The 23,869-nt window shown below is 39.9% G+C and overlaps 1 protein-coding gene across 1 annotated transcript in view; it reads left to right on the top strand.

Annotated features, from left to right (window-relative positions):
* The first annotated feature begins 709 nt into the window (after window positions 1-709).
* The window catches only part of ntn1b (netrin 1b), an 82,364-nt gene continuing 59,204 nt past the window's right edge, over window positions 710-23,869 (top strand). Inside the window, exons 1-3 of the mRNA XM_088343221.1 lie at window positions 710-916; window positions 995-1,764; window positions 5,886-6,158. Coding sequence (XP_088199347.1) covers window positions 1,023-1,764; window positions 5,886-6,158 — 1,015 coding nt within the window. The 5' untranslated portion in view covers window positions 710-916; window positions 995-1,022. The remainder of the gene's footprint in view (window positions 917-994; window positions 1,765-5,885; window positions 6,159-23,869) is intronic.

Here is a 23,869-nt window from a genome sequence, read left to right as displayed (position 1 = left end):
TCCTGTGCAGAGTTTGTATGTTCTCCCCGTGCTTGCGTGGGTTTCCTCCGGGCACTCCGGTTTCCCCCCACATTCCAAAAACATGCATTCAGGTGAATTGGCCGGTCCAAATTGTCCCTAGGTGTGAATGAGCGAATGAGTTGTCTGTCCCTGTGTGCCCTGCAATTGGCTGGCACCCAGTTCAAGGTGTCCCCTGCCCACTGCCTGGAGATGGCTGGGATGGGCTCCAGACCCCCCACGACCCTAATGGGGATAAGCGGTACGGCTAATGAGATGAGATGGTTAAACTGAATATCCCGAGAATCGGAGTGAATCAGCTTTGTGCCCCGGTCTATATCCAGTCTCATGGTGGCCCCCTGCGCTCTATCTATCTATCTATCTATCTATCTATCTATCTATCTATCTATCTATCGATCGATCTATCTATCTATCTATCTATCTATCTATCTATCTATCTATCTATCTATCTATCTATCTATCTATCTATCTATCTATCTATCTATCTATCTATCTATCTATCTATCTATCTATCTATCTATCTATCTATCTATCTATCTATCTATCTATCTATCTGGCCTTTGTTTATTGTCTACGTTTGACCACAAGATGTCGCTGTCACCCAGCAGTAATTTAGTGAGGCCGTCTTTCTTTTTGGAGGAGTTAGAGGACCCCCTTTTTCTTGAGCCCATCACAGATGGAATGGGCCAGACAGAACTGAGGGTGGCCAGAAGTGTAACTGAGTGTGGACACACACAAGTACACGCATGCAGAGAAACTCAGTGCCAACTGAACGGGCCCCCAATTTTATCTTTTTTTTTTTTGGCATAAACTGGAAAGGTTATTGTTAATATTTTTATTCATTTTGCAGCACACATATTGACCGATTAGGTTTTATTTGAGTCAGGGATCTTTGCTGGTAAGAATGTCTATTTAAAATGTTTATTTAGTTTCAATGTTGCTGATTAACCCCCGCACCCATCCCCTCTAACTTCAGGAGAAGTCACTGCGACGCACTGATTACCATGCCACGGATTTGGAGGGTCTGGATAACCTTAGTGACACTCTGCACTGTGACCCGGGGGGTCTTTGGAGGTTACGGACTGAGCATGTTCGCTGCCCAGTCCTCCCCTCCGGATCCGTGCTACGACGAGAATGGGAACCCCCGGAGGTGCATTCCCGACTTTGTCAACTCCGCCTTCGGCAAGGACGTGCGCGTCTCCGGCACCTGCGGTTCTCCTGCAGCCAGGTACTGTGTGGTGTCCGAGAAGGGGGACGACAGGACGCGGGACTGCCACACTTGCGACGCAGCGGACCCTAAAAGGTCTCACCCGTCAGCCTATTTGACTGACCTCAACAACCCGCACAACCTCACCTGTTGGCAGTCGGAGAACTACGCGCAGTACCCTCAAAACGTCACGCTCACCTTATCCCTGGGCAAAAAGTTCGAGGTCACCTATGTGAGCCTGCAGTTCTGCTCGCCCAGACCCGAGTCCATGGCCATCTACAAGTCGATGGACTACGGCAAGTCCTGGGTCCCTTTTCAGTATTACTCGACCCAGTGCAAAAAGATGTACAACCGGCAAAACAAGGCAGCCATCACTAAGCAGAACGAGCAGGAGGCCATCTGCACGGACTCACACACGGATATGCACCCTCTTACCGGGGGTCTCATCGCCTTCAGCACCCTTGACGGGAGACCCTCAGCACACGACTTCGATAACTCGCCGGTGCTGCAAGACTGGGTGACGGCCACCGATATTAAAGGTATTCCTAAATTCTTAACCCCCATTTTGTGTTTTTTCACAAGGTAAAACGTTCCCTGTGAACGGGTTGGTTTCAACCTTTGTCTTAATTCAGATGTAAAAGACGCTAAAACTATGATACGTCATCAAGAAAAAATCCTCATCTCTTGGTTACCTGGTTTGTCTTCCTTATCCATGAAAATATATAGATATTTATTTTTGTCATATTTTGTTGTGGTCTCTGGCTCTTTTCTCTGCTAGTACATCCCTCAATTTCAAATTGGAAAAATCTTAATATTAAAAAATGTAAAAAACCTAAAAAGAATTACATAGGTAAATAAAAGGTTCTTTTCTTACCTGACTATTATGTAAGGGTATTTCAACACATCTGCTAAATATTTTGTCGTTTTTCCCATTTTAATTGATTAACTAAAATAACATCTATAGCAGGTGCCCCTTAAGGACAGCAAATGTGCCTGCGGACCTGTTCTGAAAATAGCTCACCAGTGCTGGGTCATTGTGGTTTTCTAGTAAAATATTTGTTTTTTACTAGTTGACAGAGTCTATATCTCCCTATTTCCAATAAAGTACCTGGTAATAACACGATAATAACATGGTCAGAATATGACAAGCAGTTATTTTAGAAATTCATATCAATCTGGGTGCACTTTGCAGTAATTGGTTACAAAAAAGTAGCTGAAGATAAAAGATAAATCCAGCCATAGAAATTTAATTTGAAATGAAACACACAACATGCCAAAACACAAAACCCAGCAATCAACAGCCAAGAAGGACTAACAGAAATTACTCTTCCCCCCTAAAACAACAAAAAAATTAGAGTCAAGGTCTATGTGAGCAACATGCATGAGTTAAGATGCATGTATGCCAAAAAATGACACTGATATTAATATTAGGTATATTAATGCCTTATAAGTCCAGCCTGCTTATGCTTTCAGTTTCGACTGGAGCCAGTGTTTAATAATCTTGGTTTGAAACTGACCCTAAGAATGCAACCTTAACAATTTCAATTAGTGCATTTTATAATGTAGTGAATTTTTTAATACTGGATTTTGTTAAAATAGATATTCCTGACAAAGCCAAGAAGCCTAAATGCAACAAACACATGTATATTGTTTATGTATGCTTTTAAAATCCAAAACGGCTTAAACAGGGTTAAACATGCACAATGTGAGCAAAAATACATGTTTTTTCATATAATCTATGTGTATTTCATTGGTATATTTTCCGAGATAATGCATTTCGAAAACAGCATGCCTTATCTTTGTTATGGGTAGGACATACTAGGATTTTGGGAATAAATCCCATCCAAATAAATAACAAACATTGATCATTGAATAATTTAACACCTTACTTCTTCGAGTTCATGATGACAGTAAAAACAGCCTAAGATTGTTTATTTTGTTATTAAATAGCTACAACCCAGACTTTAACAGTATACCAAAATCAATATAAATATTTCTATCACAATTGTTTCAGAACAAAAGTGAAGGGAGTCAAACCAATAAGCAGTAATGTAACGCAAATCCAAATATAACTAAGTCAATATGAAAAGTATAATACTTTCAATTGCACCATAATTGAAAATGAAGTAAAAGTCCAAATAGTGTAAACGATACAAGGTTAAATCCTTCAACGGTTTCACAATTTAAATACTTCAACGACAGCAACTGTTTCACAACAAGTCAAGAGAGACAAACCGAAATAGCAGCTACGTAACGAAAATACAAATACTGTATAACAATGTCAACAAGACAACTAAAATACTGTATTTTCCACACTATAAGTAACAACTGTGTGCGTTCTAATACACTGCGCCTTTTGGAGCCGGATATAAATTTGACAATGTATTATTATAAGGAAATTATAAAATAAATGCTTACACATAAATTGATTTATTTAGTTGAGGAACCATTTCTCCTAATATTTATGTTTTATGAAATCAATGTTTTATCTTCTGTTTCAATCTCATGCTCTGTATATTCTGATGCGCTTTGTATGTGGAAAGATAAAATACTCAGTGAATTTATGAAGGTGCGTCTTATAATCAGGTGCAGGTAGTCCGGATAATACGGTAGCATTCTTTACACAATGTTTTGAAAATAAAATCAGGAGTGCAAATAAAGTATAACTACTATTGTATCAAATTAAAAAGTTGTAATGTATGTATAACAACACAGTATTATAGTGTTAGTTAAAATGGGAAGACAGTATCGATCTCCAGACAATAGTATTGATCCGATCCAAGTACTCACTTGGTATTGATAACATTGATAATTGGATCAATCAGCTCACCCTTCGTTTTTGCCATTTTAAGCTTTGATTTCATCGTAGGAACACCAGCAGCCTAGCAAGCCAGTCGCCATATTGTTTTACGTGTTAATTACCCAAAGAGGTTACAATTGTTTCAAGCCAATCATGTTCATTTTTTTGGAGAATGCCTTGGCGTTGTATCGCAGCTGGATGCAGTAATGGTTCAACAAATAGCGAGCAGCCCAAAATGTGCTATCCTAGGCTAACCTAGACTGGTAGACAAAAGGTGGCTGCAGGCTCTTGGGAAAAATGTGAGGCTGGCCAGTCAAAAAACACACATGCAGTAACCAGGTTAACTGGGAACCAACAACAAAAAGCGTCAACAGCTTTGGCGACAAAAGCGCAGATAGCCGGGTATAAACCAAGGGACACGGCAAAACAGGCGCTTAAGCCAGGCTAGTTGGCTAAACAACACGCGGTGGGCAGACAAGAGTGCCAACAGGGAGCAAACAAAACAGGAAATCCCTCAGCAGTCCCGATGCTAACAGAGAGTTAGCCGGACGAAATTATACCAACAACGACACACGCCCGAGAAAAACACAGACAAAAAGCCACAATTGAAGGCAAACACAGAACGCACGCTGAAACGGCAGCAGGTAAACTTACCCCATGCAGCTTTTGGGGGGCACACAACTCTCCGACAAAACAATCTCAAGGCCCCCAGCAACAGGGTATGCAAAGTTGCAATTTCTCCAAACAGAAACGTGCAATTTGCAATCCCTGTTGAGCTGGCTCAAATGTTGTGTTAATGGGATTCCCCATTTTGAAAGTGTTGTGTTCCTTGAATGACGCTACAGCTTTAGCACAAACAAGCCAGATGGGTCAACTTTCAGGCAACATAGTTTAAATTCAGATTCATATTTGTTTGTAAACCACTCTTCAGGCAATAAATTGTCACAAATGCTTTATTAAACATTCAGTGTACAATGAGAAAAAAAATATGTATATATAATTCCCGCCTCTATTCCCACCCAACATCCCAAAACACCTTATACACACACACACACACACACACACACACACACACACACACACACACACACACACACACACACACACACACACACACACACACACACACACACACACACACACACACACACACACTGGTTTGAATACAGTAAAAACATAATAAATTGTAATAGAAATAAAATAGGATTATTGTAAGGCACAGACTAATAGGGTGAGGAATAGTGCCTCAGAGAAGCACATCCACAATGACTGCGGACCTGATGTCTTCTGGCATTTCCATAGGCGAGGACCATAGTGACTGAATGCTGCCTCACTATAGGTTTTGGTCCTCACCCTAGGAACAGTTAACGAACCGCTGCCAGAGGACCTCAGGGATTGTGAGGATAAATATAATAAAAGGAAGTCATTTTAAAACTGGTAAAAGCATCTTCTAAGCAAACAGGAAGTCAATCCGTCGTAAGCACCTGTGCTGCTGAATTTTGATGTAGCTGCAAGCTGGAAATGTTTTTTGGGGAAGACTGCAGACCAGGGCATTACAAAAATCCAAACAAGAGGATATAAAAGCATGCATCAGCATCTCTGTGTTTGCTCAAGAGAGTGTATGGCAGACTCTGGCTATACTCTTTTGATGATCAAACCCAGTATCAGTTATATTTTTTATGCATGGAATAAAATTGTGCTGAGAGTTCAAAAACAAGGCACGGATTGTGAACACAATCTGATGGTCTAAAATCTTCGCGTCTTAGTCAAAGCAAATTTTCATCATTGTGGGAAAAAAACCACTACAACGTTCCGTCAATAATGGATTAAAAACATATCTTTTTGGGACTACCTTTAAAGTCATCTTCAGCCGACTGCACACCTTCGGGGACGAGAACGAGGACGACTCGGAGTTGGCCCGAGACTCGTACTACTACGCCGTGTCAGACCTGCAGGTGGGCGGAAGGTGCAAGTGCAACGGCCACGCGTCCAAATGTGTCAAGGACAGAGAAGGTCATCTGGTGTGCGAGTGCAAACACAACACGGCGGGGCCCGAGTGCGACAGATGCAAACCTTTCCACTACGACCGGCCCTGGCAACGCGCCACGGCAAGGGAAGCCAACGAATGCGTCGGTGAGCCAAATACTCATTTAGTACTTCTCCTTGATTTTTACCATCAAATTATGAAAGTAAACAATTGAATGATTGTGTTTATATTCATTTTTGATACACATAGAGTGAAGAAAAAGAGTATTTGAACACCCTGCTATTTTGTTATTTCTCCCACTTAGAAATCATAGTGGGGTCTGAAATATTCATCGTAGGTGCATGTCCACTGTGAGAGAGATTAACTAAAAAGAAAAATCCAGAAATCACAATGCATGATTTTTTAACAATTTATTTGTGTGATATAGCTGCAAATAAGTATTCGAACACCTGTCATTGAGAATTATGACACTGAAATACCTGTTAGTCCGCCTATTCGAAGTCCACCTGCACTCCATGTGTTATCCTGAATCAGTTAGACCTGTTTGAGGTCGTTAGCTGCATAAAGACACCTGTCCATCCCATAAAATCAGTAAAACTTACTCTTGTAACATGGCAAAGACCAAAGAGCTGTCCAAAGACACTAGAGACAAAATTGTACACCTCCACAAGACTGGAAAGGGCTACGGAGCAATTGCCAAGCAGCTTGGTGAAAAAAGGTACACTTAATATAAGAAAGCTAAACATGACGGTCAATCTCAATCGGAGTGGAGCCCCATGCAAGATATCACCTAGTGGGGTCTCAATGATTCTAAAAAAGGTGAGGAATCAGCCCGGAACTACACGACAGGAGTTGGTCAATTACCTTAAAAGAGCTCGGACCACCGTTTCCAAAGTTACTGTAGGTAATACACTAAGACGTCGTGGTTTGAAATCATGCATGGCATGAAAGGTTCCCCTGCTTAAACATGTCAAGGCCCGTTTGCATATGACAATTTGGATGATACAGATGAGTCATGGGAGAAAGTTCTGTGCTCAGATGAGACCAAAATAGAACTCTAGGTTGGAATTCATCAAAGCTTGTTTGGAGGAAGATTTAAGAGTACAATCTGAAGAACACCATCCCTACTGTAATGCATCCGGGTGCTTTGGGGGTGTTTTTCTGCACATGGGACAGGGCGAGTGCACTACATTAAAGAGAGGAAGATTGGGGCCGTGTATTATGAGTTATTGGGGAACAACCGCCTTCCCTCAGTCAGAGCATTGAAGATGGGCCGTAGTCTTCCAACACGACAACGACCCGAAGCAAACAGCCAGGAAGACTCTGTAAGAAGCATATAAAGGTTCTAGCATGACCCAGCCAGTCTCCAGACCTGAACCCAATCGAAAATCTTTGGAGGGAGCTCAAACACGTGTTCCTCAACGACAGCCCAGAAACCTGACTGATCTAGAGAAGATCTGTGTGGAGGAGTGGGCCAAGGTCCTTTCTGCAGTGTGTGGAAACCTGGTGAAAGATTACAGGAAACGTTTAACCTCTGTAATAGCAAACAAAGGCTACTGTGCCAAATATTAACATTCATTTTATCATGTGTTCAAATACGTATTTGCAGCTGTGTTACACAAATAAATCATTAGAAAATCATGCATTGTGATTTCTGGACTTTTCTTTTTAATTTATGTCTCTCACAGTGGACATGCATCTGCTATGAAAATTTCAGACACCTCCATGATTTCTAAGTGGGAGAAGTAGCAAAATAGCTGGGTGTTCAAATACTTATTTTCTTCACTGTAAATCATCCACAGAAAACTAAGTATAACTCATACATATTAGCAAAACAAAATGAAGCCCATCCCAGCTATCTTCGGGCAGTGGGCACCCTGAACTGGTTGCCAGCCAGTCGCAGGGCTTATATATATATCTACAGTATATCTATATCTATCTATATATATATATATATATATATATATATATACATACATACATATATATATACCAGCTCAGTAGCCTAGATGGTAGTGTGCCCGCTTTGAGACTGGGAGGTCGCTGGTTCGCGCCTCGACCGAGACATACCTAATTGGTATAATGGCGGCGCCCTCTGGCTGCGGCTGCATCGACTCGCTACAACGGGTCAGGTGTATCGACATTTCGTTCTGTGTACATTGTTACAAAGAATGACAATACAAAGGAAATTATAATTATTATTTTATATATATATATATATATATATATATATATATATATATATATATATATATATATATATATATATATATATATATATATATATATATATATATATATATATATATATATAGTGGTTAGCGCTTGTGCGGCACAGTTCATGTCATGGGAACCTGTCGTGGGTTCAAATCCAGCTCCAGACTTCCTGTGCGGAGTTTGTATGTTCTCCCCGTGCTTGCGTGGGTTTCCTCCGGGCACTCCGGTTTCCTCCCACGTTCCAAAAACATGCATTTCAGGTGAATTGGCCGGTCCAAATTGTCCCTAGGTGTGAATGAGCGAATGAGTTGTCTGTCCCTGTGTGCCCTGCGATTGGCTGGCAACCAGTTCAGGGTGTCCCCTGCCCACTGCCCGGAGATGGCTGGGATGGGCTCCAGCCTCCCCTGCGACCCTAATGAGGATAAGCGGTACGGCTGATGAGATGAGATGAGATATATATATATATATATATATATATATATATATATATATATATATATATATAAATATATATATATATATATATATATATATATATATATATATATATATATATATATATATATATATATATATATATATATATATATATATATATATATATAGTGGTTAGCGCTTGTGCGGCACAGTTCATGTCATGGGAACCTGTCGTGGGTTCAAATCCAGCTCCAGACTTCCTGTGCGGAGTTTGTATGTTCTCCCTGTGCTTGCGTGGGTTTCCTCCGGGCAATCCGGTTTCCTCCCACGTTCCAAAAACATGCATTTCAGGTGAATTGGCCGGTCCAAATTGTCCCTAGGTGTGAATGAGCGAATGAATTGTCTGTCCCTGTGTGCCCTGCGATTGGCTGGCAACCAGTTCAGGTTGTCCCCTGCCCACTGCCCGGAGATGGCTGGGATGGGCTCCAGCACCCCCGCGACCCTAATGAGGATAAGCGGTACGGCTAATGAGATGAGATGAGATGATATATATATATATATATATATATATATATATATATATATATATATATATACATACATACATACAATTTTATATATTTCTAGCATTTCAGTAACATTTTAGTGTAATGCTGGTTAGAGCATGCCCCCCAACACTACAGAGGGAAGGCAACATTGAAAGTGCAGTGATTGACTAGAGGGGCGTGTTGTGTTTGTTTTGCAAGTCACAATCACAGATTGGCCCATCAATTAGGCTGCTTTTAGTCACATTTCATGGCACCGACAAAAGAAAACGGCCAGCAATTGAGAAAGGGAACGCAGTGGGAGGCCATTTAAATTCTAATTCAAGAGTTCAGTGCAAGTGAATGCAGTGCTGTAATATTTATTTTTTCAAGCTGAGCAAGGTGGGGAGAGGGCGAGTTCTTTCAGGGGGGCTGCATCTACAAGTCAAAGCCCTGAGCAGTGTGAAGCAAAGTTGGAAGAGTAACGAGTTGTGACAATGGTTTGGTTTGCAAACAGGACAAGTGAACAATTTGGTCCCCTTGGCCTCCGCCATTGGCCCCTTGCAAAGACAGCATGTCATTGGATTTTACTCAAAGAAAAAGCTCATCAATTTCACCTTCCAATTCGCTCTGGGTGAATATGTGTTAGTTTGATTCCTGAGAAAATACTTATATGTTAAATCAATTTGGTTTCAATGGTTTTTTGTCAATACCTGCACTGAGATCACTTGGCAACCAGTCATTATGCTTTGTTTTACTTCACATAAAGAGAACATCAAGAGCCCAATATTGTTTTAAACCAGGGGTTTGGCAATCAAAAAGGTTTAAAGTGTCATTTTTGCCCTAAAAACAAGAATGTCAGGAGCTGCAAAAATATCAAAGCCTTACATAAGCATCTTAAGCTATATTAGCTAAATTAGCCCATCATCAAAATGACTAAGTTTAATTTTGCGCATCCTGTGGAGAATGATGCACCACATGTTACTACTCTATTGCAGGATACCGCCTCATGTTTAACGTCATTACAATATGAATGAATTACAGTATGTTTCATTTCTTTGATAAATTTAAAGAAATTAAATGAAAAAAATCATTTTTGATGTAATTAAAAAAAAAAAAAAAATGGAATGTGCAGTGTGCACCTTTTCTATGAAACAAAAAGAGTGCAATAAAACGTACCATGCATAAACCATCCAAAAAACACGGGCATCTACTTTATATTCCCTGTGCGTGCAATGTAGGGGGTGACACAGTGCTGGCGGGTGAGCCCTCCCCCACCCACTGGCCACCCTGACTGATGGGCTGCTAAAACAACTGGGTGGGAAACTTTTGCCTGCCAAGCAAATAGGCAGAGTTTGAAATGGTAGCCTTTATCACTCTCACTTGTCATTGTGTACCGTGTTCTTGCCTCTGTGATACTTTAGGTCAGTGAACAGGTGAGGCTTTTATTTGTGGCTTCGAACAACGCAATATCAGCCTCTAGATATGGACAACGGAAAATTACCTAGTTGTACTAACAGAATAATAATCATCCAAAGGTATTTATTGTTTTGTACCTAAGCCCTGCGACATGATGGTGATATTAATGATGATTTCACTTACTGGTGCCTGGTTTCTCTAAACTATAAAGTATGATGGTCTGAGTGTGTATCACACAGCCGAATCAGAAGTAATACACACCAGTAAGATGGCAAGGGATTTTACTAAAATTTTACAACATGTGACATGGACATGTGGGGGTTGTGACAGCAACAATTGTTAATGACATGGCGGAGCCAAAAACGCCAAATAATAAAAAACAAAAAACAAGTATGCATGAGGTTGAGGGAGCTCAGTTGCTGACATGACAGAGGAACTAAACGCAGGTAGAAGAGAACGCCAGACAAGACACAAGGAAACATTGAATATGCCAATGTGTTTCATGTAAGAACCAAAATTCATTTATAAACTACCTACTCTGTCTTCTTTATCTTTCTCCTCCTAATGTAATTCTAAGATTCCTGCTTACCATATCTTCACTTCAGGTCGCTTTTTTTGCGACAAATCTTCATTCCTTTTCTTTATTTTAGCCCACCTCAAAACAGTAACATTGGAACTGGTTACAACAATAAACTGTAGTGTTTAACTTCCAAGAATAAATCAGTATTCCACCGGAGAAGTTTTGCGCTTCACTCTTGTTTATTCTTCCTTGTCTTCCTAACAACTACGTCTCCGGCCTCTGTAAGATTTTATGTTCAATTTCACAATACTTCATAAAGACATATAATTTGTTAATTATCTCCCACACTTGCTTCTAAATAGTCAATAATGCAAATGGGTTGTGACTAGGGAGAAGTCAGGGTGATCCCGACCTGTCTTTGTAAAACGGGGCTCACTCCTTCACCTCTCTCTACACTTTTCACAGAAATGGGACATTCTGTGGAGCATTGTGAATGTGGTTTTGGGCTTTAGAGACTGAGTCTCAGGAAACAAAGTTCTCTTTGGAATCTGTAATTTTTTGAAAGACATTCACTATCAAAGATTTGCGACATTTCTTAGCTGTACAATTTTGTAAATTTTCTGTGACTGTGGCATCCAATGTCACTCTACACTACATGTGACAAACTCACGGCCCGAGGGCCACATCCGGCTCGCAGTACAATTATATCCGGCCCGTGAAATCCTTTTATATACATCTACTATAATGACCCTGATAACTTTCAAATTACACTCGGATACTAAAAACCACAATAGCCGAGAAAATTATGCTAACTGACATTGCCAGTAAACCCGCGTGTCTTATTTGTGGAGATTTTGGGCCGTAATTAAGGAATTTAATGTAAAACAGCACTCCAAGACAAAACTTCAGAGTAAGCTAAAAACCTTGAATCCAGAGAAAAGATACAGAACGTTGAAGAGTTAAAGAAGAATATGAAGATGTTTTTCACTAAAGCAAATTCCCAAAGTGAAAAACACATTTTATTTATATTTTCCGTTTTTTCATATTTTTATGTTTTTAGTTTTGACAGGAGATATTTTTATGGAGCGCAACGATTTTTAATCCATTTCATGTTTCGGTTTGTTTATTCTGGAATAATATTCCTGACTGTTTTAAATTCATATTTATTTTTTTATTTAAAAAAAAATGAAAGTGTATTCAATAAATATTTATCCTGTTCGGCCCGCGACCAAAGGACACCCCTGGTCTACACCATGGGGCGGCAGCCTATGACACGCGTGCCAGCAGTGGCATGCGAGGGGGTAAACCAGTGACACATGAGCTCACGGCAAAATAATAATGATTTTTTTTTTAAAGCGCATTTACCTGAAATTTAGACATTTTCAGTTGCGCACCGTGTTGTTTAGAGGCTTTAAAGTCGCGCCCCTCCTCCTCTGCTCCGTTTGTGAGTGTGTGTCTGCGCGGCGCAGAGGAGAGGAGAAGAGATCCGTGTTTTAACCCAGCCATCAAAACAGAGGCGCGTGATAAACGAATGAATCATGGCGGCTCCTCCAGCGAAAAAATGTCGTTCTTTTCAGCCGGCGTGGGGAAATGACTGGGGCTTTGTGCAAAAAAAAAAATGACCGTGCTGTTTGTGCATTATGCCTCGAGAGCGTTGTACCTCGCACATCAAGGGTTAAACGTCAATACGTAACGAATCTTGAACATGAATTCAAGGACGAGTCTGACAAGGCGGAGACATTAAAACGCACTATGTCCGGGTACGGCAAACAAACACAGACCCTAAAAACCATTGTCACTGCTAAAAACGGCATTGCTCACTGCATAGCAAAGCACGGAAAATCTTTTACTTAATGTGAATATATTAAAGAAGCGTTCTTTTCGAACTCGGAGGTTTTGTTTGGTGGCTTGCCTAACAAATAGACAATGAAAAACAAGAATAAAACACATCCCCATGTCAGCCAGAAGTGTTGAACGTCAAGAGGAGGGGCTGGCAGAAAGCGTGTGTGTGCGTGTGTGTTTCAATTTGATATTTTCTGCTATAAGATTTCATTTCTATGGTAGCTGTCCATGTCACTTGTTTTTTGATTATAGTTCATTGTTGATAAAGAATGGTTGATCCTTGTGGTCAAAAGTTGAAGTCATGGATATCTAAAGGCCTTTCCACGCGTTGCTCACATTCATTTCTTAGTTTATTGATGAACAAGAATAGTGCTAGATAAATAGGTCAGTTATACGATCTATCCATGTTGTATATTTGGACTATTGTAAAATGACAGCTCGGTTGGATATAAAAAAATGTTGTGCGAGTCATTAATTTGATTCACAAGGAAATTTGAAAGTGGCACTCCTCACCCAAAAGGTTGCTGACCCCTGCTTTACACTGTTAACAAATGAAAAAAATGTTTAATCCAATCTTTGGACATCAATGATGCTAGGCTGTAATGCATTCCAGAGGATTTTGCTGGCAAGTGCAATTTCTTATTTTCCTGGTTGTTAATTTCTGTAAATGACTTTAAGTTAAACGTTTGTAACATAGGGACATCGTGTCTTGAGAAAAAATTATTAGGCTGTGTTATATTCTGACCTGCCATGTCTCCCATCAAGTGGTGAGTTTTGACATTACATCAAACACCTTTGGATTGAGATGCAGTAAGGATTGCCTAAATATTCTTTTGCTTTTTTGGACAAAAACAAAAACGGTATAGACATATTATAGTATGCTCAGATGTCTGTACAAGAGTCAAAGAGTTGCATACAAAGTAGATTCATAATATCGTGATTCTGTCAATTACCAGTTGGCTCTCCTCTCAGGAGTTTGACAATTACTTCAATAGTTCTAAAAAGGGGGAGGTGAGATGCACTCTGAGAAAATAATTTAACAATGTGGAGCGTGCTGGAGATGGATGCAGAGCATGTTGGCTCATAAACCAAAAGAAAACTTTTGGAAATCAAGAGTGTTGTGAATTACAAGTTATGGCCTGCGGCTTCATAGTCAAAACAAGATGAGGGGCTTTTAAAAACATGACATTCTTTCTTTTCTCAACACGCTTTTTGCGTGACAGCAGGTCAGTAAGTGAAAGAAACACTAGTTTGGACATTATGCAAGGAGCCTCTTGAAGTCCACAAACGAACCTTCATGGAGACATTAGCTGTTCCACTGCTTGTCCTCTTTGATGGGAGTGAACGCTTGGATTATGTTGATATACTGATTGTGTTGCCCGTCTCCTCTTTGTGTAAACAGGTTTGGCTCAACAGGACCAATTTTCAATCTGTGTCTCATTTGAGCTCCTGCCGAGGTGATTGGAGCAAAGTATCATTTCAAAAATTTATGGTGACAATGTCCCATTTGCATGTCTCTTCTTTTGCTTGTTTTTCATTGTCTATCACTAGTGTGCCAGTAAAATGATGTTGACAACCAATACTTTAAATGTAAAACCATAGCTTGTAGATAGCAACTGTGTGCGTTGCTGTTGTGGCTGTTTGTTTGGATCTCCAATAATGACTACGCTAGTTGCTTCCCCTTAGGATTTGGACATTATGTTTGCTTGTGGTGTATAAATCAACAAGTATGCTTTAATAATAAAGATTACATGGGAATAAGAGTGGACTAAGCGCAGAAAGAAAGCTGAGAGTTAGTATGTGGGAAAAAATCGATTCCAGGTGAAAGCAAACATAAAACCTGCACCGCTTGATCGAAAACAGGTGTGAAGCAGGTTGGGGAACATTTTTCAGCCTCCCAACGGGGTTGAAAGTCATACACCCTTGAAAATCCCATCAGCAGCAGAGTGCCAGTTAGATGGACTGCCGAATCTCAGTCATCTAGAACATGCCTAAGCTTGACTGCTGCTCAGGGTTGCCGCAGCGGAAAAGTCAAACAATGTGGCCGCCGACCACATAGTGAATGGAAATGTAACCAGCAGTGACCTTTGCATCACCAAAGGAACTGTCCATTTTAAGTATCTTTGTTTTTCTTTGTCTTTTTTTACATGTGTTTGTGTGCATGTGTGTGCGAGTGTGTTTGGAAGGTGGTCTATTACATCTGCACAGAAGGTACTTTCTATTCGTAACCTCTTTGGACTCTTACTCGGTTACCTCAGAAATATGAGTCTGCTTTCTGTTTGTGGTTCTGTTGGCTTCATCTTAGACCAGGGGTAGGGAACATATGGCTCCGAAGCCATATATGGCTCCTTTCATGAGTAGATATGGCTCTGAAATAAAATGTAACTATTGCACATCTCTCTGTGGCGTTCCAAAGTCAATTGATTTCATCCCGATTTTGGTCCATTTAAAGCCGAAGCAACTTAACGCAGAAGTTCGATAAGAAACCATTTAAACTGATAAATAAAAACGCTGGCAAACGACTTTGATTGGGCAAGCAGTACAGGTGGGCGGATCCCTGCACACAGCGCAAGGCACTTCGTTCTCTCTCTCTCGCTCAGTGCAGTCAACACCGAAAGTGAATATGACGATATGCTTATTGTTTGCAGTAATTTGTGACATTTTTACAAAAGAACTTTGCATGCACATTGTTTTGAAACCGTTATTAAGGACAAATTTCATGGAAAAAAATTGCCTCAACACTCTTAACTGACGGCTGAAGACAAATTGTAAATGGCATATTTACATTGATTTGGGACACATGATTTGGCATTATTATCATTTCATACATTTAATTAAATCATTAAATGACAAACAGCGAAATAGAATGTGCTGAAGAATTAGCTTTTGTCTAGAGAGCGTGTTTGGCAGTTTTTTCAATTTTGTCTGAAAATATATGATGTGGCTCTCTCAATTTATTTTTAAAACATTTTTTGCTTTTATGGCTCTTTGGGTCAAAAAGGTTCCTGACCCCTGTCTTAGACTGTCACTGGAGCAAGTTGTGGTCAAGTGTTAAATGGCTGGCATGGGAAAAAACACCTCAGCCAGGGCAGGTCTGATTCCCCTTCCTAGGTCGGCATGTCAGTCCTGCCTCAAGCGGAAAGTTCAATTGTTTTGTTATGTTGTTCATGAGTGTAATCTAATATTTTATCTCATGCTCAAGCAGTAGTAGAGGTTAGATCTTGGGCCCGAGCATAGGTTTGGGCATAAAATGTCAATCTTTAAGTCGGGCCGGGGCGGGTTAGGCCAGCCCGGCTGAGCCTGGCCCAAGCTGTTCTTTCGCGTTTTTTTTTCCCTACAGGATCTGCACAGCATGCACGCTTTTCGGCGCACTTACTTTTACTCAAGTGATTATTTGGATGACTACTTTTTACTTCTTTTTGAGTAATATTATTCTGAAGTAACCTTACTTTACTGCACTTAGGAGCTGCACTTGATTGCCCACTTGATTTGAGGGACCGAGCCCAACGTAAACCTAAAGCTGCACTTCGCTGCTGTGGGTACTTCAGCCAAAGTGTAGCCTCAAATTTACTTCGGGTTGGACCCTCAAATCAATGTTATCGGCTGGCCTCCGGCTGGTTTGGGCTTTTATAACGGCAGGCCGGGTCAGGTCGAGCTGGATTTTTTTAGGTCCGATCTTTTCTCTAACCAGTTGTAACCAAATATGGATAGTGAAATAAACAACAAGATTCTGTATTAAATCTAAGTTTCTCCAGGGATTCTGCTCGGCCAATTAGAGGGGCCAGGAGTCAGAACACTGCTCCTCCACAGATGGTAGGTGTTAGGGAATCTTATCACACACACTTGTAATCAATGTTCCCTCTAAGCTGCGCGCGTGCGCAATCGCGCACTGCCCGCACATTCTCAGCGCACAAGAAAATCTATCCAGCGCAATTTTCCCTCTAAGCTGCGTGTGTGCGCAATTGCGCACTACCCAGAGCTTTTCTGTGCGCAAGAAAATCTAGCCAGCTCACAAAAATTAGGGCTCGAAATTAAGAAGCGAATTAAGTCAAAATTACAGTGCATGAAGGTAAAAATACGGGTTCCCCTGACGTTGTGTTCTAAATGCGGTATTTTTAAGTCAAGGTCGAAGTTGAACGAAGTTGAGTAAAGTCAGTAGAGTTTTTCGAGAACCGCCTTCTTCGGCTCGGCTCACTAAAAGGAACCGGCTCTTTCGGGTCCTAAACGGCTCTTCAGGTTGTTTTTGCTTCTTTCATCCCTATATGACCAAATATTATGTAAAATTATGCACAAAATGACTTAAAGGAGGGGGGATAGAACAAAAAGAGAAAAATACTGAAAAAATGAAAAAGTAGTGAAAAGCTGAAAAAAAAGAAACAAGGAACAGAAAAAAGAAGGAAAAAATCAGAAAGAAAGCCAGAAAAAGGAAAAGAAAGAAACAAAGGAAAAAAGTAAACACGATGAGATTTTTAAAAGGAATAAAAAAAATAAAAATAGAAAAAACAGGGAAAAAGAAGAAAAGGTTTGTGTTGCATTCAAATAATTTCCAATTATACCAAGTCAATCGTGTTGCCAACATTGTACGTTCACTAAAAAATGTGATTAAATACAGTTGTGTATCGTCTAACCGGCTAAATAAGCCCCCCAAAATGTTAGTGTTATGCGACAAAAGATACCAGGAAGAAAAAATGGAAATCTTGTGAAAGAATTGTTGTAAAAACAAATGACGTTTGTAGGCCGTACAACCTTTGCAATAATACATTAGTCAATTCATTCAAAAGTCAGAAAATGTTTTGCATTGCCGGAAACTCAGCAAAATGTAACGTGATGTCAAGTTTTGGACATATTTGATAATGACTTAATTGCCACACTTGGGATTGCTGTTGCTCACTGTTGTTTCAAGCGTTGCTCACCAACTTTGTGTGAACGCTCAGACCCGTGAAAAATTAGAGGGAACATTGCTTGTAATGTTTTTTTTTATTGCCCCTGATAAATTTATAGTTAAGTAATCACTCAAAATACAGAGAGAAGACATTAATGGATTTTGAACTTGTTAGGAGAACAGGGGAGAGAGCACAAACCTCAGATAAAGAATTCCAACCTGCCCTTTTATTTTTTATCAAATCTCCTATGTTACAAAATCAGAACCACCCAAAAGGATGTGCAATTTAAAAAATAGCAATATGATTGGCTGATAGTTGCAATAATGTAAACCAGGGTTCTCCAACGTGGTGCCTGTGGGCACCAAGTACCCCTTGCGAAACTAAGATGCCCGCAGACCTGTTCTGAAAATAGCTCACCAGTGCTGGGTCATTCTGATTTTCTAGTAATATTATTTTTTATTATTAGTTGACTGGGTCAACTTAACCCTATTTTTAATAATAGACTTTGAAATAACACAGTAACAATATAGCAATAACATGAAAAGTTGTTATTTTAGAAATTGAAATAAATACACTCCAGTTCATGGGCTTAAGGGACAAAAATATTCTATTAGAGTATTGATAATTGTTTTGAGCATTTAATTAAGGGAGTAGGATGAGAATCTATTCATGTATTAAACATATGTGTCAATTTGTCTTTTTATTGATTTATTTTACAGGAAATACAACAAACTAAATTCCAATATACAGTACAGGTTTTATGAATTAAATGAACATAAAGTTTACTTTTTTTGTGAGATATCTGGCTACTTTTTTCAGCTCTGTAGCTCGCTATCTTTTTACCCTTTTTGCAAGCTGTCTAGCTAGATTTTTACATTTTTGGCAAGCTATCAAGCTAAGATTTAATCTTTTTTGCTAGACATCAAGCTAAATTTTGGCCTTCTTTCTAGCAAACTATCTTGCTTCTTTGAGCTTTCTATCTGACTATATAGTTAGCTTTTTACACTTTTACTGCCATCTATCTCCCTTTTAGTTTCTTACCCGTTTACCTTTCAAACTTACTATGAAACTATCTTTCAGCTAAGTTGCACAGAACAACAATCAACATTGCGCAATAATGGTCAAAATAACATACTGGAATCTAATGAAATTGTCTTTGCATGTGTCCAATATTCAAAACAGAATAAGTATCTCTACCCTCGTAAAATATTTGGGCACCATCATTATTTCTTGGTATTCAATAGTGTAGCAGAACATATCATGGTTCACGGTTCACTTAACCACATGGGTCGTCGGGGCACCAATAAGGACACAACTCTGGACAGCCTTCTCCACTGTTGACAGCCCCTGGCCTGTTTTTGGGTCTTGGCAAAGTTGGGACCAGTCCATTACTTAATGTTGTCGGGCCAGGTTTTTTTCAGTCTTCCTCTCCTACTTCCCCCTTGGACTGTGGCCAGAAGAACTGTCTTGGTCAGTCCTTATGATCTTGTGATGTGACCATAGCATTGAAGTTTCCGTCTGTGCAGTTTGCAACAGTTTCGACAACCTCCAAGGTATCACCACAGACATCACCATTAACCACAGAGAGCTAGAACCTGTCACCAAATATAAATGTCTTGGAGCTATCATATCAGAAGAGGGTTTGGAATCAGAAATCATGGTCAGGATAGCTCAAACCAGCCGCACTTGCCAGACTTAAGCCGATCTGGATGGACAAGAACATAGCAGCGAAATCAAAATTTAGACCAATGCAAGCACTGGTTACTTCCACCTTACTCTACACTTGCGAGACATTGACTCTCGCAGCAAAACTGGAAAAGCAAATCCAGGCCTTGGAGATGCTATGCTAAAGTAAAATTCTAGTTATCAGCTGCTTAGCCCATGTGACAAATAAAACCGTGCACAACTCCATCAACAAAACATGTATGTCACAATATATCGGTGTGACATAAGAGCTTGTCAGGTGTGCCGCAGGAAAACACCCAATCTGTTCTAATTTATGAAATTGATAATTATTCATGACCTTATAAAATTAGCTCTGTAAGGTATCTGCAAATTGCTTGTATTGTTCGCCCGTATCAATCAGTGGCAGTGGGTTTCATGTTAATTTTTTTCAAAAGAGGAGTTCATATCATCATTATTGATACAACTGCTTGCTTCTTGTGTTAAAAACAATGCTAAACAGTGAACTGGAAATCAGGAAATCCCGAGCGGGAATGTCAGTTAGCCTGTCGGAAGCTAAACATTGATGGGCACTAACGCAGCTAATGCTAACATCTGCTGCTAGTTTGTGGCAGCCTGAAGTTTTCTTTTTTTTTCTCAAGATGACTGCTTTCTAAGCGTGCCACCAAACCGCATTCCTTGCCTGTCATATCTTTCTATTTGGTCCTTGACAGTTGATGAGGGAAATTCTATTGCTTTTTTTTCCTGTGTGTAGTGATTCTAGCAGGGTTGGGTAAAGTTACTTTAACTGGATTACTTTCAATTACTTTTGGATTACTCCAATACCAAATATGCTAATAAAAGACAAAATAAACTAAATATGAATAAAATTATTAAATTTTGTGCAGGCTTGGGGAGTAACGGAATGCATGGAACGGCAAAAATGATGTTGGCTAGCTGTTTGGATTTATTTTTATTTTGTTTCTGTCGCATTTTATGTTAGTTTTGCCGGAGATCAAAGAGTTGGGTTGAATGAAAGTATGAAAATTGAGTTTGTGTGTTATGCCATTGAAATAGTTGAAAAAATATTGTTTACCCATTAAGTTCAGGTTCATTGTGCAACAAAAGGAAGAACGATTTACTGTGATTTTACAGGAGGACTAGAAAAGGGATAAAAAGAGAGAATAGAAAAATTAAGGAAAAAAAACGGAGACAGAATTCATGTCAAAGTAAACATTTTTGTTGCATATGAAAAAAGGAATGAGAAAACAGCCAATGTATGAGGTTATAAAAAAACAGTTGAAAAAGACACAATAACCAAAAAGGCAAGTAGAATATTCTATTCTATCTCTGTCATGGAATGGAAGGGGTGACCGGACCAGAACGGAGGCAGGAGGCAGGAAGGGAGAACTCAATTGCGTGACGATCCAAAACTTTTATTTACCAAAATAAAAGTTGTCCATAACTCAGGGACAAGACAGAACAAACGGGTTTTAACAAAACGTGCAAACACAGGCTTCTTCCAACTCAACAAAACAGGACAAGGCATAACAGAACGGACAATGTGTATATATAATGAGCCAGCCCCCGCAAAGCCCACAATCCAGCCTTAAATAGCAGACACGCGATTAGTTTAACTGCTTCAGCTGGTGCCCAGGGGGCGGGGCAGACCGGTCGCCAAGGCGACCATGACAATCTATCTATCTATCTATCTATCTATCTATCTATCTATCTATCTATCTATCTATCTATCTATCTATCTATCTATCTATCTATCTATCTATCTATCTATCTATCTATCTATCTATCTATCTATCTATCTATCTATCTATCTATCTATCTATCTATCTATCTATCTATCTATCTATCTATCTATCTATCTATCTATCTATCTATCTATCTATCTATCTATCTATCTATCTACCTTGGTCATATCCCTCGAGAGGGGTGACCGACCGCAAGACAAACACATACAATAACAAAGAAAATAAAAATGGGAAAAAGTAGCAAAAAACACGCACAAAATTTTTGGGGGGGACCCTGCCCAACCCAAATGCCCAAACACCCAAACAAGTTAAGCACCTCGGCACCCAAGTCGGTCATGCTTTCGCCCCTCCAGATGAAATGGGCCACAAGAAAGAGGCCATGTCACTCGGGTCAGGGTGACACAACACACTCTTCTGTTCAACAGCAGGGCCCAACAGCAGGGCCCAACAGCTTTCACTGGTTTACCCCTGCCGCATCATACATACACTCATTATTATCATCAACAAGAGCTCTAGTTTCCACTACATTGAGACCTCTTTCCTGCAATGCACTCATAACACCATCCATCCACGTCAATCGCGGCCTTCCTCTTGGTCTCCTTACATTTACTTCTGCTCTGTAGATCCTCTTCGAGTACTCCCTTATCCACACGCTTGCTCAGTTCCACTACTACTCCAGTTCTGTCTCTCACAATTTCATACCTCAATCTATCCAATCTTGTCACTCCTAACATACTCCTCAAACACTTCATTTCAAAAACGTAACCCCTACTCTCATTTACGTCATACTAAAGCATTATATAAATGTTGTGATTTTGTGTCTCAATTTTTTAAAATTTGTGATATAAATACCAGTGACATGCGGTCAGGGGAGGCCCGTAAGGCTCAGCCAGTCATCATGGAAATATAAAGTAAAAAATGTATTAAATTGTTACATTTATTGAGCGTTAAACGTTCTTTCTCATTTACTTTTATTTTCCAAAATCACTAAATTCTTACATCGCAGTGGCTCAGGAGGTAGAGCGCTCGTCTTGGGATCAAGAGATCGCAGTTCGAATCCCGGCTCCTCCGTGTTACATGTCGAAGTGTCCTTGGGTAAGACACTGAACCCCCAATACCCCCAATATGCAGGTTAGCGCCTTACATGGCTGCACGGTCGCTATTGGGAAATGTGAATCACACTGTAAAGCGCTTTGGGAAGTCTTAACTTGAAAAGCGCTATATAAATGCAGATCATTTAATTTCAAGAATACGATTATTATCATTTAGTATGTAACGCATTACTGTGCTAAGCAGAGGGCGATAGTGAGACACACGTTTGCCCCAAACAATACAATTTGTGATATTATTAGCAAGCTAAAAGCAAGGTATGCCGTCCATCATTTTTTTCTCATTGCATGGACTTTTTTTTTCTAAATAGAGGATTGTCACGAGGCGGAGTGGAGTGGAAGGAGTGATCGGACCAGAACGGAGGCAGGAGGCAGGAAGGGAGAACTCAATTGCGTGACGATCCATAAGTTTTATTTAACAAAATAAAAGTTGTCCAAAAGTCAGGGACAAGACAAACAAAAACATTCTCACAATCAGAACAGAACGGTACAGAGTTCCTCCGGCACGAACTCAACAGGACAGGGCATAACAGACGGAAAATGTTTTAAAAACTAAAACAGGACAAGGCATAGCAGACCGGGGAATGTGTAATGAGCCAGCGCCCGCCAAACCCACAACCCAGCCTTAAGTAGCAGACCAGCAATCAGCTGATCTGCTTCAGCTTGAGTTCGGGGGCGCGGCAGACTGGTCGCCATGGCGACCGTGACAAGGATGACCTATCTTTTATTGATTTTATTAAAAAGGAGCTTTTTAAGTTAATGTAAGACAATCAAAAATGTATATATATGCTACAGTTAATATATTGCTTTTTGTCGGTCAATCAAATGATGAATAAGATTTAGGTTCATATATTTACAGAACTGACTGCGCCTCACCAGCCACTAACCTGACAGCACGTCACCCATAAATAAGTATGTCAGAAAAATATCTCAAAGTTTATGAAAACATATCTAATATCGCCTATAAAAAGAGCAAAATACATTCTTTTTACACAATAAAGGCTGAGAACTTACAGATAAAAGTCAATTTCGTATTTGTTGTATGATGCATACTGGGGCTTAAGTCAACTGCACAAATTAGAGCATTGCTTCCAAAGCTGGCTTTCACATTGTCGCCTCGAGTCAACATAAGTTTGTCTGGCTTCAACAACAAGATTTTTCTTCATACACAAATGACAAACAAAGAAATGTATTTTGTAGATTATAAAAATCAAAAGACCTAATGTGTTGCGGCCGACTGTCCTCTGGGTCTTGCATGATTTGGTTGTTTTGCTGCGCGCTTAATTCAAGACAGAAAGGGGCCAGCAAAAATGTTGACGACGTCTTAAAAATGTCGTCTGCTAAGATTGAATTTTTGCTGATTGAAACAGTTCATTTTGTATCACTAGTCTATACTTAATGCTTCAAAGGACTACCATTTTATTATACACTTCTAAAATAACAACTTATGCTATTACCATGTTGTTACTATGTTACCACCAAGTTGTGATATTAGAAA

This window comes from Urocampus carinirostris, chromosome 1 (genome assembly GCF_059441175.1).
Source record: "Urocampus carinirostris isolate Australia breed hairy pipefish chromosome 1, RoL_Ucar_1.0, whole genome shotgun sequence".
NCBI lineage: Eukaryota > Metazoa > Chordata > Actinopteri > Syngnathiformes > Syngnathidae > Urocampus > Urocampus carinirostris.
Note: the sequence above shows the minus strand (reverse complement) of the source record. Positions and strands in the feature narration are given on the sequence as shown.